The sequence below is a fragment of the Apodemus sylvaticus genome, chromosome X (genome assembly GCF_947179515.1).
Source record: "Apodemus sylvaticus chromosome X, mApoSyl1.1, whole genome shotgun sequence".
NCBI classification, from domain to species: domain Eukaryota; kingdom Metazoa; phylum Chordata; class Mammalia; order Rodentia; family Muridae; genus Apodemus; species Apodemus sylvaticus.
The window spans coordinates 149,226,254-149,240,029 of NC_067495.1; the positions used below are offsets into that span (position 1 = coordinate 149,226,254).

The 13,776-nt window shown below is 48.8% G+C and overlaps 1 protein-coding gene across 2 annotated transcripts in view; it reads left to right on the forward strand.

The window, feature by feature from the left end:
- The first annotated feature begins 1,110 nt into the window (after positions 1 to 1,110).
- Positions 1,111 to 13,776, forward strand: part of Znf185 (zinc finger protein 185 with LIM domain) — a 47,958-nt gene continuing 35,292 nt past the window's right edge. For both annotated transcript variants that reach the window (XM_052171590.1, XM_052171591.1), the window contains exons 1-7: positions 1,111 to 1,260; positions 10,653 to 10,730; positions 10,899 to 11,022; positions 11,370 to 11,435; positions 12,384 to 12,422; positions 12,508 to 12,585; positions 13,103 to 13,189. In XM_052171590.1, the coding sequence (XP_052027550.1) occupies positions 10,697 to 10,730; positions 10,899 to 11,022; positions 11,370 to 11,435; positions 12,384 to 12,422; positions 12,508 to 12,585; positions 13,103 to 13,189 (428 nt within the window). In that variant the 5' untranslated portion in view covers positions 1,111 to 1,260; positions 10,653 to 10,696. The remainder of the gene's footprint in view (positions 1,261 to 10,652; positions 10,731 to 10,898; positions 11,023 to 11,369; positions 11,436 to 12,383; positions 12,423 to 12,507; positions 12,586 to 13,102; positions 13,190 to 13,776) is intronic.

Below are 13,776 nucleotides of genomic sequence, written 5' to 3' on the forward strand. Positions count from 1 at the left end.
GGAAAGAGCTCTAAGCAGCTAGCATCCAGTCATATACCCAGTGAAGGTGCTTCCTGTGTGCTGGCTGGAATGGGAAGGAGGATAAGTACAGGCAAGGACAGCAGTGGGGAGAGTTGAGGGCGACTGCTGTAAAATCAGTAACAGGACTCCCCCCCCTTTTTTCTTTTCTTTTTTTTCTTTCTTTCTTCCTTTCTTTCTTCCTTTCTCTCTTTGTTAGCCTATTATCCTGATAGGTTTTTGCTTATGCTGGATTAACTATCTCCTCCATTGGAAGGACTTCCCTGACCTCACAGTGAGAGTTAGGAGCCTTTAGTTGGATGTCCAATTCTTAAGTTTGACACCCTACAACATCCTCACACTTAGTGCCTTGCACACATTCACCATATAAGTATCCAAAAAACATAAATGAATGTCATTTATCAAACTGAATGTGTGAGTCTTCTGGCCTGCCCTGAGAGGTGGTCCTATTTTGCCTCACTGGCTCCAAGAATGACCTTCTAGGGTGCAAGTTTTCCCAGTCACCAGATAGAAGCTTCTCGCTCACTTTTTTCTCCTATGCCTGACTTCCTGCATGATCTCAGCTATCAGTCGGCACCCCCCACCCCAGCCTGGTCCTTTCCCCGCCCCTGTCTGGGATCTCCATCTGTAAAATGGATCTAGGCACAGTAGTTCTCGACAGAACTGACCCGCCAGCATCTGCTGAAGTCGTTGGCCCAGAGTCTGTGCCAGATCTCTCCAGGCGCAGGCAGGGACGCCAATAGTCAGCGGCGGCCCTTCACTTGGTGGAGTCCTCCTGGCCCCAGGGCTGGGAGCCCAGAGGAATTAGCCTGGAAGTTTTCCATGGCGGCAAAACTTTTTGGCGCTCGCTCTGAGCCGGGTGAGGGGAGCCCAGCCTTGATTTCTCCAGCAGCTCCATAGGGCGGAGCAGGGAAGGGGTGGGAGGACCGAGGACACTGGCGGGAGAATGTGCGGAATGTGCCAGGCGCATCTACCTACCCCAGGAGAGGGCAGAGGAAGGGGGCCGGTCAAGGGGAGGGGCGAGGGGCGAGGCTCCGGGCAGCCGGAGAAAACCTGTTTGTTCTCGGGCGGGCGGAGCCCAGTCGGTGTCTCCTCTTTTCCCCCGCGCGCTTCCCGCTGCGCCCCCGCTCCCTGCGCCCGCTGACGCGGCCCGGCTGGGTCCAGCGCTGCCCACCCGAGGGAGCCCGCGCACCACGCCTGCCCGACCCTCTGTCCATCACACAAGCTGGGCACCTGTACCAGGTAGGGTTGTTTAGTCGCCGTCCTAAAGAAGTGGCAGGACCATCGGGAGGCAACAAGGAGCACCCAGTTTGTGTCCTTCTGGACACAAACCAGGGCCTCAGTTTCCCTACCAATAATTCATACTCGCTCCAAGCATCCCTCTTGGGATTCCCGTCAGGGAGGTAGTACCCTCGGTTTCTGCTTTTCACCGCGAGTGAAGAAACAGGCAATGTTTCTCAGAGTGACCAACAAAAGCAGGTGGCTCTCTGGCTGGCCTAGTCCCTCTGACCTACACATTTGCGGATGAGACCAATTGTTAGTAGACTGCCAGCGGGGAGGGGGCAGGGTGATCATAGAGTTGGTCTGTTGCAGGCATCACAGAATCCCACATCCTTAGTAAAATGTGCCCATTTTGTAGATGAGAAAACTGAGATACAGAGGCAAGCTTACTCAAGAATCCCCTCACTGGCCTGAGCAGTGGGACTTGATGGTGCTTTGTGATAGACGTGTATCGAGCACTGGGTGACCTCAGGGCTGGGAGGGAGCTGTTCATACTCAGACGGAAGGCGCCGAATCAAGTGTCACTTTGGTGTTATCAGCAGGATCTGCCCTGCACAGTCTCTGTGACTGGATTGTTTGTGTGGGGGTAGGGGGAGCCAAGAGCCTCATCCTCTTTGGAACTGCTTAGTGATAACTTGGCCTCTGAGAAAGGCTGAAAACTCAGACCCTCCTGTCGACTCTGCCACTTCCTTCTGCACTGTGGCACCTGGCAGTGCCACTGATGAAAAGGAGAAGCCTACCAGACCCACCTTCCCCTCCAAGTCTATAAAGTGTGTTGGGAATTGGGTTCTCCACAAGCCATTTGTACTGAGTATTGACATTAAGGCAGGTGGTGACACCTGCTCTTGGTCATGTCTTGATTTCATGGTTCTTTGGATTTCTAGTCATCCTGCTTAGACTGGGGCAGGCTTTCCACAGGCTGATAAACCTCAATAGTGGTGAGGGGCTCTGAATCGGAGAGCTGCAGTAGGAGGTTTATGAAGTTCTTATCTTCCCACGACCTCAACTGGCTCTTCTGCACAAACAGTGCCAGCTTGGGTGCCAACAAGTCTCCAGGGCACAGGTGCACACACCAAGTACAACTTGCTGGAGGGCTTTATAGAATGTGCTGTTCACCACCCTCAGCCCACTCACTATAAGACTGGAAGGAGCAGAACGATCCCAACTGACCTGCTCGCACTCAGTGGAGCAGAACTGATGGCAGGTGCCTAGGTCAAAGCCAAGCATACAACAGATGCTCAAAATCTGTTCATTTTCCTCCTCTGGGCACTCATGAGACAGTGACAAACATGGCTCATGACCATAGAGGGTGCTGAAGCTTTGAGAGCAAAAGGCATTAATAACCTGGATCAGGGATGTAACCCAAGCTGGAAAGACTAGGAAGGCTCCCTGGAGGAGGGAAACTTTGAAAGTTGAGCAAGTCAAGAGGGATAGGAGAGAAATCAGCCATACATTTTACCAAGAAGTTTCTAGAGAGATAGGCTATTCCAGAAGGAGCTGCCATCTGGATCATAACAGGACAAACCCTCCCAACTTGAGAGTAGTGGTCCCAGGAACAACTAGAATGTAGCAAAGTCCTTCCTCAAACTGCCTCAGGCCTTCTAAGGCCTGATAGGGCAGGGACTCTGGTTTCCTAGTCCTCGAGACCTGGCTAAGGCGGGCATTGGCACATGTTCCCTGAATTGTCTTCAGCTGTGTGCCAAAAAAACACCCCCAATTCTGGCTTTGATGTAGAATTCTGTTTGATGAAAGACAGAAGCCTGCCTTTCTCCCTTCTCATTGAAGACCCCATATGTGACTGATCCCTTTAGTTTAGATGTTGCCTCAAGTCATAGCCTATATCATGCTGGTCACACATAACACTGATTTTCTTTCTGCTTGCCAAACCCTGAGGCCTCCGTCATTGCCAGCCCTATAGTGACATGGAACAGGATCATTACTCATGGTCTGGGGGAGCTACTCTTTAGGGATGTGGTGCTTGGAGAAACTTCTATTACACTACAGACTTTGGGCACCCATGGTTGGTACTGGGCCTGGGTGCAGACAACTTGTCTGGCTTCTTTCTCCAAAAGTAGGCCCCACTTCACCTCTTGCTCCCATGACAGTTGAGGAGGAAAATACCATCCTAAGTTAAACACTCTCCTTGTATCAAGCTGCTTAAATACAAGGTGGGAAATCAAAGCCATAAGAGGTTGGGTGGTATGTTCAGGTCTGTCCAAGTAGATGGTTGCTGAGCTGGTCTTTGAACTCAGTGTGGTCACTGTCTTTACTGATCATACACCCTGCTACAGGTGATATGTTGGATAGTTAGTCCATCTGATTTGCTGTCAGTCCCCTTAGCATACTGCCCTAGCCCTAATATCAGCTGGTTCTCCATGATTTTTCCCAAAGACAAACTGAGACTCAGAATGGAGGCCCTTTACCCTCTCCTGTGGATCCACGTGGAAACATTTGGCAGGTCTTTCAGCTCACTGCCCCTGCTAGAATGATCAAAGCAAGAGGGTGTGGGCAGGGAAGGGGGGGTCTGGGTAGAAAAGAAGCTGGAAAATGCAAGACCTAGAGGCGCTGTGCGTGTTGTTCTCCAGGGCTGATGTGCAAACTCAAACTCAGAGGTGAGGAGAGTGGAAGGAATCTACAGCTTAAGCAGATGTCCCTGGGGAATGTATCTGCTGAAAAAACTAAAGGGCTGCTCTCAGAAACACTCTCTGGTCTTTTCCTGTGGGCAAGTTTTGACGGCAAGCTGGGAATTTGAGGAGTACATACAGCAGTTTTTTACCTACTTGTTAATGCCTGCTTTGTAGCCACTCTTCTTGCACAGCTGCCCTTGAGGTTACTGCTGGTGGCCTGAGGAGGCTGTGGAGTGCTGGAGACACACCCAAGAGTCAGAGAAGCCTTGGCCCCTGGGGCCAGTGGTGAGCAAACCCAAGCTACTGGTGGTAGCTGTTGGTGGTCCCTGTCTTTAGTTTCATCTGTGGGCACACCCCAGGCATGAGGTTCAGCCCCCTTGGGCTGATCCCTGTGGTGGTTGGCTCAGAATACTACTTTCTGATGACTAAGTCACTTTCCCAGAGAGCTTGATGTGGCAGAAGGTTGCTATGGAGAGAGGAGGCACCAGGATTCCAGTCACACGAATGGGGATTCAGGTTGAAAATGCTGACACCAGGCATTGCCTGGTTTAGCCTATAAAGAGAGAAAAAACCCACAAAACCCAAAAGGCAGACCTTGCTTCACCATTTCTGATCATGCACACACTCAGCTCCTACTCATTCTTTTATAGTTTAGGACCTGATCCAAGGGTGCCCACTTGGGAAATGCAGCACTCTGGCAGAGCCCACGGGGCCTGTCTGTCTTCCTCTGACTCTTGTCTATCTCCCCAGTACCTAGCCTGATCAGTACCTTTCTATAGGCGCTTGCTGCAGAAAAGAAAATGTGACCTTGGGCAAATGCATTCTCCTCTCCTGGCTTATCCCCAAATGGGACATAGTTGTAGAATCAAGGGTGAAGTGAAGGAGACTTTGGGCTTGAGATGGACAAGAAAGTAAAAGAGAGAGTATAGAGGGCTTGGTGGGGAGAAGGCTGTAAATAGAAACATTTTTGGGTGCTAGAGGGCCTGGTGGGTAGTTCTTTTTTCATCCTCAGTAGAGGATCACTTTCAAGATGGAGAAAAGCATTTTGGCCAAAGTTAGGAACAAGTGGGGCTGAGTTCCTTTCATCATGTGTGCTCTGGAAAAGGACGAGCAGGTGGCAGCTGTGAGGACTAGGGATACTCATGAAGGATGGAGGGATGTTGGTTCCAGGATCCCCGGCCCCTTTGACCTCGTGACATGTCCATGTGCAGATGGAGATAGCATCTCTGAGAGAGTAGGTAGGGCTGGCTTGAGACCTTGGATTTCAGGTTGTAGAAATAACCATTGTGATGTAAAGATATGAGAGTGGTGCCTAGGACTGTGGAGTTCCTCTGTGCCCTTTCTTGCAGGATAGCTGCAGAGGTAACAATAGTAACAATAAAAATAGCTCATATGGGAAATAAGATGGTTTCCACTATCCTCAGCAGGCTACCTCACCCAGATACCTCAAAGGCATCTCTAAGAGCCCTTCCCCACCACCGTTAGTGGTCCTGTAGGCACCCCTGGATTTGTCCAGCATCTTCAAACATTTTTTAATACATCCCTCTGAGAGCCAAAAAATGGATACATGATAATCGGGGGATTCTAGGGTTTTAGGAATGGCAGACAGCTAAGAGTACCCCTTCCTCCTTGGGGTTTCAGCTCCCTACCCCATTGAAAAGGACCTGGCCTGCCTCAGATATCTTCCTCCCAGGATTCCTCTAGCATAGATGTCAAGAAGTCTAGAATCTGGGGTTTGGGGATGGGATGATGGGAGGTGAAATTCCAGACTTTCATGCAGAAGCCATTTACCTGTAAAGCACATTTACAAATACTACCCCTCCCACCATGCTTGCTTTTTTCCATATTACATTTTTCCCTCTGCAACCCAAGTCTCTTCCAACTTTTTTTTCCACATAGTATACCTCCTTCCTGCTGCCTTGTTGGCTTGCAGGCTGGAGCTCCAGCATTGCAGACAGGCCACACTCCTGCCAGAGGGGCCCAGCCTTCAATTCCTGGGACCTGTAAACTGAGCAGCAGACTCAGGAGCTCAGAGTAGAGCCAGCTGTTGCTCAGCCTTTGCTCTGTCAGAGCCAACTCTGTCTAAGGTCTCTAAATCACTTGCAACTAGATCTCCGCACCTCGTGGACCAGCGACAGTAGTGTCTCTGCTAGCTCCTTACAGTTGGAAAGCAATCCATTTGCTGACTGATGCTGAGACTCCAGTGCAGGACAGTGGGAATCTGAATGCCCAGGGTTACAAAACCTGGCCATGGAAAACCTCTTTCACAGATGGAACATTTCATCATTCCAGTCCTTTTGGCCTGGAAAATGAAGTTGGCAGCTTGAGTGGTAGTTTAGGTCAGCCTAGGTCCAGTTTGTGGGCCAAGTGCATTCCTTGAGAAGGGATTGGACAAGCACAGCTAAGTATGCTGAATGTGTGTGTGTGGTGGGGGAGGGGTGTTGAGGTCGTGTTTCCTGAATTTTAGCATTTCTTAGCCCCTCATACTCCTGTCAAGTATACCTGCGAATCCTTGCACTTCCCTCTGCAGCCTCTAGAGGGAGACTGCCACAGCCAAGATTTTCAATAACATGCTGGCCTTCTACCACATACAAAGCAGCAAGCTTGGAGTCTTGGGCTCCATTGATGAGAAGAGAAGCTGCTCTAAAGCCTCTGCTTTCCCCAGGGGGGAAAAATATACAAGATTTCAGGTGCATTTTGAGAACATGGCTTCCCTAAGGCCATCCTTTGTCTGTTGGCATAGGTTGGATTGGGCGAGAAGGGACGGGTGGAAGTACTCTGGCCAAGGAGCTCCTTAATCTGACTAGGCCAGCTCTGGGACTCAGGAAGTTTAGATACTCAGAACTGTAGAGCCCAAACCAAGCTCTTGCAGGGCAGCCATAGAGGACAGCTATAGCATCAGGGGTCTGTTTCCCTTGCAGATTTTGATTTTTTTCAAGTTTGGTCCTGCACCCATACATGGTGGGGAGAGAGCAAGGTGCTATGTGGGGAGGAGGGTTTACCCAGGGTGATTGAGGTAGTTTGAGGATGCATTATTCTTCCCACAGACCAACTGAATCTCTAAGACTGCTCCTGACTCCAAGCAGTGCCCATCTAAGAGATTAGCATTGGCTGCTTTCATCCATCTTTGACAGCAAGTTTCTGGGAGACTGGAGCTTAGCACTACTTTACTGCTATCCTTATGACCAAGCGTCTCCCTCTGTGAGAGCAGGTGGAGCCTTTGCCTCCAAACAACACAAAAATGTTTGTAGGCAAATCTTTTCTATAAGATGTCCCCATGTCAGGCTGACATTGGGCACCTACTGTGGGAATACCAGCCTTAATTGGATTCATATAGATGTCACTTGATCCATCTGCATTTAGCCACTGGGTCACATGCTCTTCCTCTATCCTGCTAGTTTTTTCATAGCTAGAGAGTCCATCCAGGGCTGAAATATGGACTCTGTACTAGGAAACAGAACTGTAGTATGATTTGTAAACCTGGCTGCTCTCAGGGCCCCTGTTGACAAAGCCAGAGATTAGTCCCTGTAAAGGGTCTGCATGCTTGGAGAAGTGGAGTTGGGCTTCCTCTCCGCTCCTAGGCATGAAGTATCACAGTTTGTCTTTAGGAATGAAGCTCTTCTCCCTCCTACCTCTTGCACTCTTATTTGCACTCAGACCAGTGCCTAGCACACAAACATGGAAACAAACCCCATCACCTATCTCCTTAAGCAGCCTCTCATTGTCTCACTGCACTAAAATAATTATTGATTTTTTTCTTAGTTGGTGGAGTGCTTGTCTACATTGAAGCTCTTGGGAAATGTAGGCAAGTGGACAGAAAAAAAGCTGTCATACTTGGCTAAATAGTGAGTTAAGGCCACAAGCCTGGGAAAATGGATGGATGGATGGATGGATGGATGGATGGATGGATGGATGCCAGCCTGGGAGAATGAATGAATGAATGAATGAAAACAATATAATGTTAAAGGCTTTGCTTCTTTCTCACTCCCAGTTAATCTCTATTAACATCTAGTACCAACTTCAGTTTCTAAGACTATGAGCAAATCTGGGGTATCTTAGCCTTGCTCTTCCCGTGAGCTGCCCTAGTCTTCATTCTATTTCAGCAGTGGTCTTTTTCTTTGTTGTTTCTCAATAGAGAATCTCAAATAACCCAGGCTGGACTTGAACTTGCTGCGTTGCCAAAGATGACCTTGCACTTCTGATCCTACTGCCACCACCTCCCCTGTGCTAAGAATACAGGAATTTACATAGTGGTGAGAATGGAACCCAGGGCCTTGCAGATGCTCAACAAGTACTGATCCAACTGCACTACATTCCTAGGCCCTCTCAGGTTTACTGTTATTAGAAGGGGAATTGGATTTCTGAGATGTAGTCAGATCTGAGGGAAAGCTGGTTACAAGGAAACACCAGCCCCAGTTCTTTGCTTGGGGAGTGACTTAATTTGAGAAGTGGTTCTAATATGTTAAGAAACTTCTAGACAACATGGCTATCAGATTTATCAAGGGGAAAACTGACAAGTTCTGGGTTTGATGCTAGCATGGATATGGCTGCTATAGTGGGGATGAACTTCACCTGTTTGCCCAATTCCTTTGTGGAAATCAGTGGCCACAGTCCCTGGGGTCTTGGAAAGGAGTATGTCCCTGAGGTGCCTTACAGAAAATAAGACAGAAAAAAAGGCGTAGTACAATTTGAGGGGCCAACAGGCAGGGGCACATTTGCTTTCATGCAAAGAAGAGAGGGACTGTCCAAGGTTTTCACATTTGATAGCATGAAAAGACCTAGAGACTGAAGGCTCAGGCTTTCACGGGCTGCATACAGGCAATGACTATACTATGCATTCTGGTTCATGTGGCCACTACACATGTCTGCCAGGATGCAGTTGGATTTATGCAACCATAAGAGCAACTGAACACTGATGTGGCAGCTTCAGCGCCATGATGAGGTTCCATTCCTGGCATGTAGAAGGTCCAGCCTGCCTGGACTGCTCACTTGATACAGTTTATGGGAAAACAGGCTCTTGCTGATGTGGCTAATTTAGTTTGGGCTTGGCCTCCTTCCCTTCCTTCTTTTGTGTGCCCCCAACTTCCACAGAAACATATCCAGGTCCTGCCAGCTGGAACCATTACTGAACTGGTCAAAGCCTAGCCCTGGAAGGACCCAGGGGGTGGCAGACCCCAGGGAGAAAGACCTTTCTGTCTTAGCTCTGCCAGGGACTTACTTTCTGTCCTATCCACACCTCTGAACTTCCCAGGCTCTCTTTATGTCCAAAGGATCCCGTGTAGTTATTAAGGGCCATATCCAAACCGACAGCCTAGGCCTTTCCTCTTCTTCAGCTTTGGGTCTCTCAGCCTGGAGAACAGACTATGAGGAACCTGTTGGCTCTCATCAGTCTCCTCATCTGATGCCGAGGCCACTCCTTAGCATTGGGTCCTTGTGAGGAAACAGGATGAGGAGTCAACCTCAAATAAGGCTACAAATACATACTTTGTCCTGTACTGATTAGAGAACACTGGCTGTCTTTCCTCCAGCAAACAGATTTAAAATCACTACAACTCGGATTATGTCCAGCTGCCAATGATATTCCTGACTTTACAGCACTCTAGAAATGTAGATCATTTCACTTTCATCTTACAGGTGATAAAACTGAGGCAGCCCAGAGAGATGTGCTTCAATCCTACTGTCTGGCTCTGTGCCATACTAGTCTCCATGACGCTGTTGGAACTTCCTTATTACCTCCAGCTCCCTTCCCCAGAGTTTTTCCATCAGCACTCTCTGTGGTCTTCCCTTAATAACTGACTAGAACAGACAGTTCTTGACTGCCCACATGTTTCCGTATTCTCCGGGTGAGCAGCCATGGCTATACAGGTAGGTGTAGCACCACAGTGGAATGTCGGCTTAGTCCTTGGCCTGTCTCATGCATTGTGAATTCCACCGCTTCTTATCACCCCTGATACCTGAAAGGAAACCTGCATGATCTTGGTGTGTGTGCTACGATCATACCAGGTTCATTTCTCTATTATGATGTCATACCTGAGACTAGGTGCTAGGCTGGAGAAAATATATTCATTTACTTCTGGAGACTCAAAGGTGTAGCAGCAGCAGCAGCAGCTTGATTCAGGTAAGGATCTCATGGCTGGTGGCATTACAGTGGCAGGCAGGAGAACCTGAGTCTGTGAGATGGAAAGCTCGATAGAAACCAGAACTGAGCCAGACTTGCCTTTTGATAGAAAACACTCATGAGAACTAACCATTTTCTCTCAAGATATTAATTCCATCATACATAACTCCATCTCCCAATTATCTCATCCAATCTTATTTTGTGTGATGGGGTGGGGATGGGAATGGGTGTGGATGTGTGGGTGAAGGGGCTGAGTATGGATGCACATGTGTGTACATGTTCATATACACATGTTGAAGTCAGAGGTCAGTATCAGGTGTCTCTATCACTGGTTGCCTTACTTGCTGAGACAGGGTCTTCTAGACTGCCTTGGGGATCCTTTTATCTTTGCCTTCCCAGTGCTAGAACATAAGGGTGTTACCATGACCAGCTCTGATTGAGTCATTCCTCAAAATTTCACTTAAGTGATCCCTCGTAATACTGCCATATTGGGACCAAACTTCCAACACAAGTGCTTTTAGGGGACAAGCCACATCCAAACTATAATGGTGACCCACAAGCCATTACAATTCATGTATTGAGAGATCTGTGTTTGTCTTTGTTCCCAGGAGCCCACTGAATCCACTAATTACAGAACTGAAAGATAAACATCATGAGTATTTCTTCGTTAGGAGGTATTGGGAAAGGTGAGCCTGGGTATCATGTCTGCCTGGATTATCCTAGGCAAACCCCTAGAGGGCTATGAACACTGTCCATGCAGCTAATGGATGACTTCATAATGGGTGGGCTGGCAAGGGTCCTGGGACTAGGGGCTGTAGTTCCCTGTTTAAGGCTTTTAGCATTGCCCCTGCCAGGGAAACCTGTACCATCTGGTGAAGAGGAGCGCAATAATATCCTAAAACAGATGAAAGTACGGACTACACTGAAGGGTGACCAGAGCTGGATCACCAAGCATGATGACTCTGAGGACCATACCATGTAAGTCCAGGACAGAAGGGCAGAGGGGAAGGCAGCAATAGTGGGGACATATGACCCAGCCCTTCCTAGGGATGCCAAGGACATCCCACCATTTAGAGCTCGGTCAGGCTGTGTGTCCACTGCCAGGTAACATTAAAACTTCAAAACCTGAACACAGCCGCAAATATCACAATCCTATGTGCTAAGAGGCATGTGTAGTCACATACCTATCTGTAAAGTGGGTCAGGAAAGGGGAAGGTGAGGTGTAATGGTGGTACACATCAGGCTAACTTTATTATAGAGCCCCAGGGGTTAAGAGGTGGTGAGGAGCATGGGAGCCACTATCTTCAGGGCCTGTCTTTCTGCAGAGAGCCACTCTCAAGTCAAAACCGAGCTACATCCTTCTCATCTGTCAGAGACGAATCAAATGTCAGGTAAGAGGTGTTACCTAGCTGACTTTTAAGTGGACCCCAGGAACTCTTCTGCAAAGAGGTGTACATCTCACAGACGAAACACAAAGGGAGCATGAATTGAAAAAGGCATGGAGGACCTTTAATGAGTCATTGGTAATGTTCTCTGAACTTCCCTTTTAATGTTTCTGCAACTTGGCCATCTCCAAGAATCTGCTAAGAACAAGGTGGATAGGAGTGAATGGTAGAGTTCTGTGGTACCTTAGACCTACACCACTGTGCCAGCCCAGAGCACTCATATGCTGAATAGAACAATTCTTGGCTAAGCCCTTGTCATCTGGCCAGATCTTTGGAGGGGCCTTCATTGCCGACCTTAAGCCTGAAATTTCCCCCTCTCTCACTATTTCTAGTGTGCTTCCCTTAGTGCTCCCAAGTCTTCTGAACCCCATCTGTCATTGCCACTTGAAGTGAGTTTCCCAAGGGCCAGAGAAGGAAATACTCTAGAGGAGTAGGACAGGAAGGTCATAGGGTTTTACTTTCCATCAACACAGCCCCAGGTTGAGGTCAGCCTTGGCTCTGACCAAAGAACTTTCAGTCTGATCCAGGAGAGAACAGACAAATCTCTGTTTGCACCAAGTGCTCTGGTGCCTGTCAGATCAGAAACATCTGGAACTCTGCAGTAAATGTTCAACCATAAAGCAAGTCTGGCCTGGTACCTACTGTAAGTTAGGCTATGCTCAGCATGGCTTTGGAAGAGTCAGCCATGGCAGTGTTCCTGGAAGAGACTGAGACAGACAGAGAGAGAGAGAGAGAGAGAGAGAGAGAGAGAGAGAGAGAGGTGGAGCAGAGTGGGCACCTGGCCACTGTATTAGGACACCTAGCAGCTGCTGTAGTTAGAAATAGGATGGAATAAGTGGACTGAAATCCATAGTAAGGCCACAATTCCCTTTATGTCTCCTTTTCTCTTGGCAGGTCTCCAAACACAAGGGCTCCAGCTGGTTATATCATCCGGTAAGTGACTTCCAGACCCTACCTGCATCCTTGTACCACTAGGGACACACCCAGACTTCTCAATACCTTCTGGTGTCTCTTATAGGGGAGTGTTCACCCGAACAATAGATAGCTCTTCTCACTCCCAGCATCGTCCCTCTAAGACCAACGGAGCTCCAAGAAGGTACATCCTGGCTAGATGGTCAATAGGAAGGCTGGGAGAGCCTTGTCCAGAGCCAAGTCTGAGAGGGGGCTAACAAAGCAGTAAGGGAATGTCCTGTCCAGAGACAGAGGCTGGGAGGGGGAGATTCTCACCCAGGGAGAGGGGCTCTGGACAGAGATGTAGATTGTGCCCCCACATCTCCATTTTACTTACCCATCATCCTCTTGGTCTCACAGCAGGTACTTGCTGAGGGCATTGAGCCATTTACTTAGCTCACCTTTCCAGTACGCCAAGGCATCATGTTACCTAAGCACCTTAATACCAGTCAAAACTGGGGCCCTATTGGAGAAGATATGGAAGAAAGCCCAGTGGGCTCTTTCCTATTCAGTTGGGTCTGCCCTGTTCAGAATGCCTGGCAGGGCCAATAGGAAGACAGTCTCCCAGGGGCCTCTGTCCTGTCTCTCCTGGGATGTGTTTGTAAACCTAGAGGCAAGAGGGGACCTGTGGTTGGGCAGATGGAAATGACTTGCTCTTCTAGTGCTTCTGGGCAGCTGGGAGCAGCTAATTCTGGTCGTCCTCTTCAGTCGTCTGGCTATAAGATGACTACGGAAGATTATAAGAAGCTGTGAGTATACAATGATGCCAGATACTGGACCTGCTGAGGACAGGTGGACATTTACCTCTGAGTACAACCTGGGGAGAGCTATTCCTAGTGGCTTAACGACCCCTGCTACTCTAGATGTGGTCTGGAGCAAAGGATGACAAGACTCTAGAAAAATGAATGGCCATGCCTAATACAATTCTTATAGGAGGCAAAGCAAAGATGGTTGGAAGCTTCTGGAAGGAGCATATGGGTCTAGACAGTGGACTATGAGCCACAGCTAAGGGGGATGCTGTTCACTCTCTGGGTTTCCTAGATGAGCTCCCTTCCCCATTCAGGTCTCAGATCTCAGGTTCTTGGGCTGGGCTGGGCTGGGCTGGGCTGGGCTGGGCTGGGCTGCACTGAGCTATGCTTTGGGGCATGATATTTCTTAGGTTGCCACTGTCCCCATAGACCATGGTTTGGGTATTTTGTATCTAAAGCTGAGTTTCCCTTGAGGTTCCTTCCAAGGGCCTCTAGACTGGGAGGGGGGCTCTAGACAGATGTCTGGATTGTGCCAGCACTTCCCAGGAGTCTACATCTTTATACAGCTTATTCCTTGCCCCCATCAT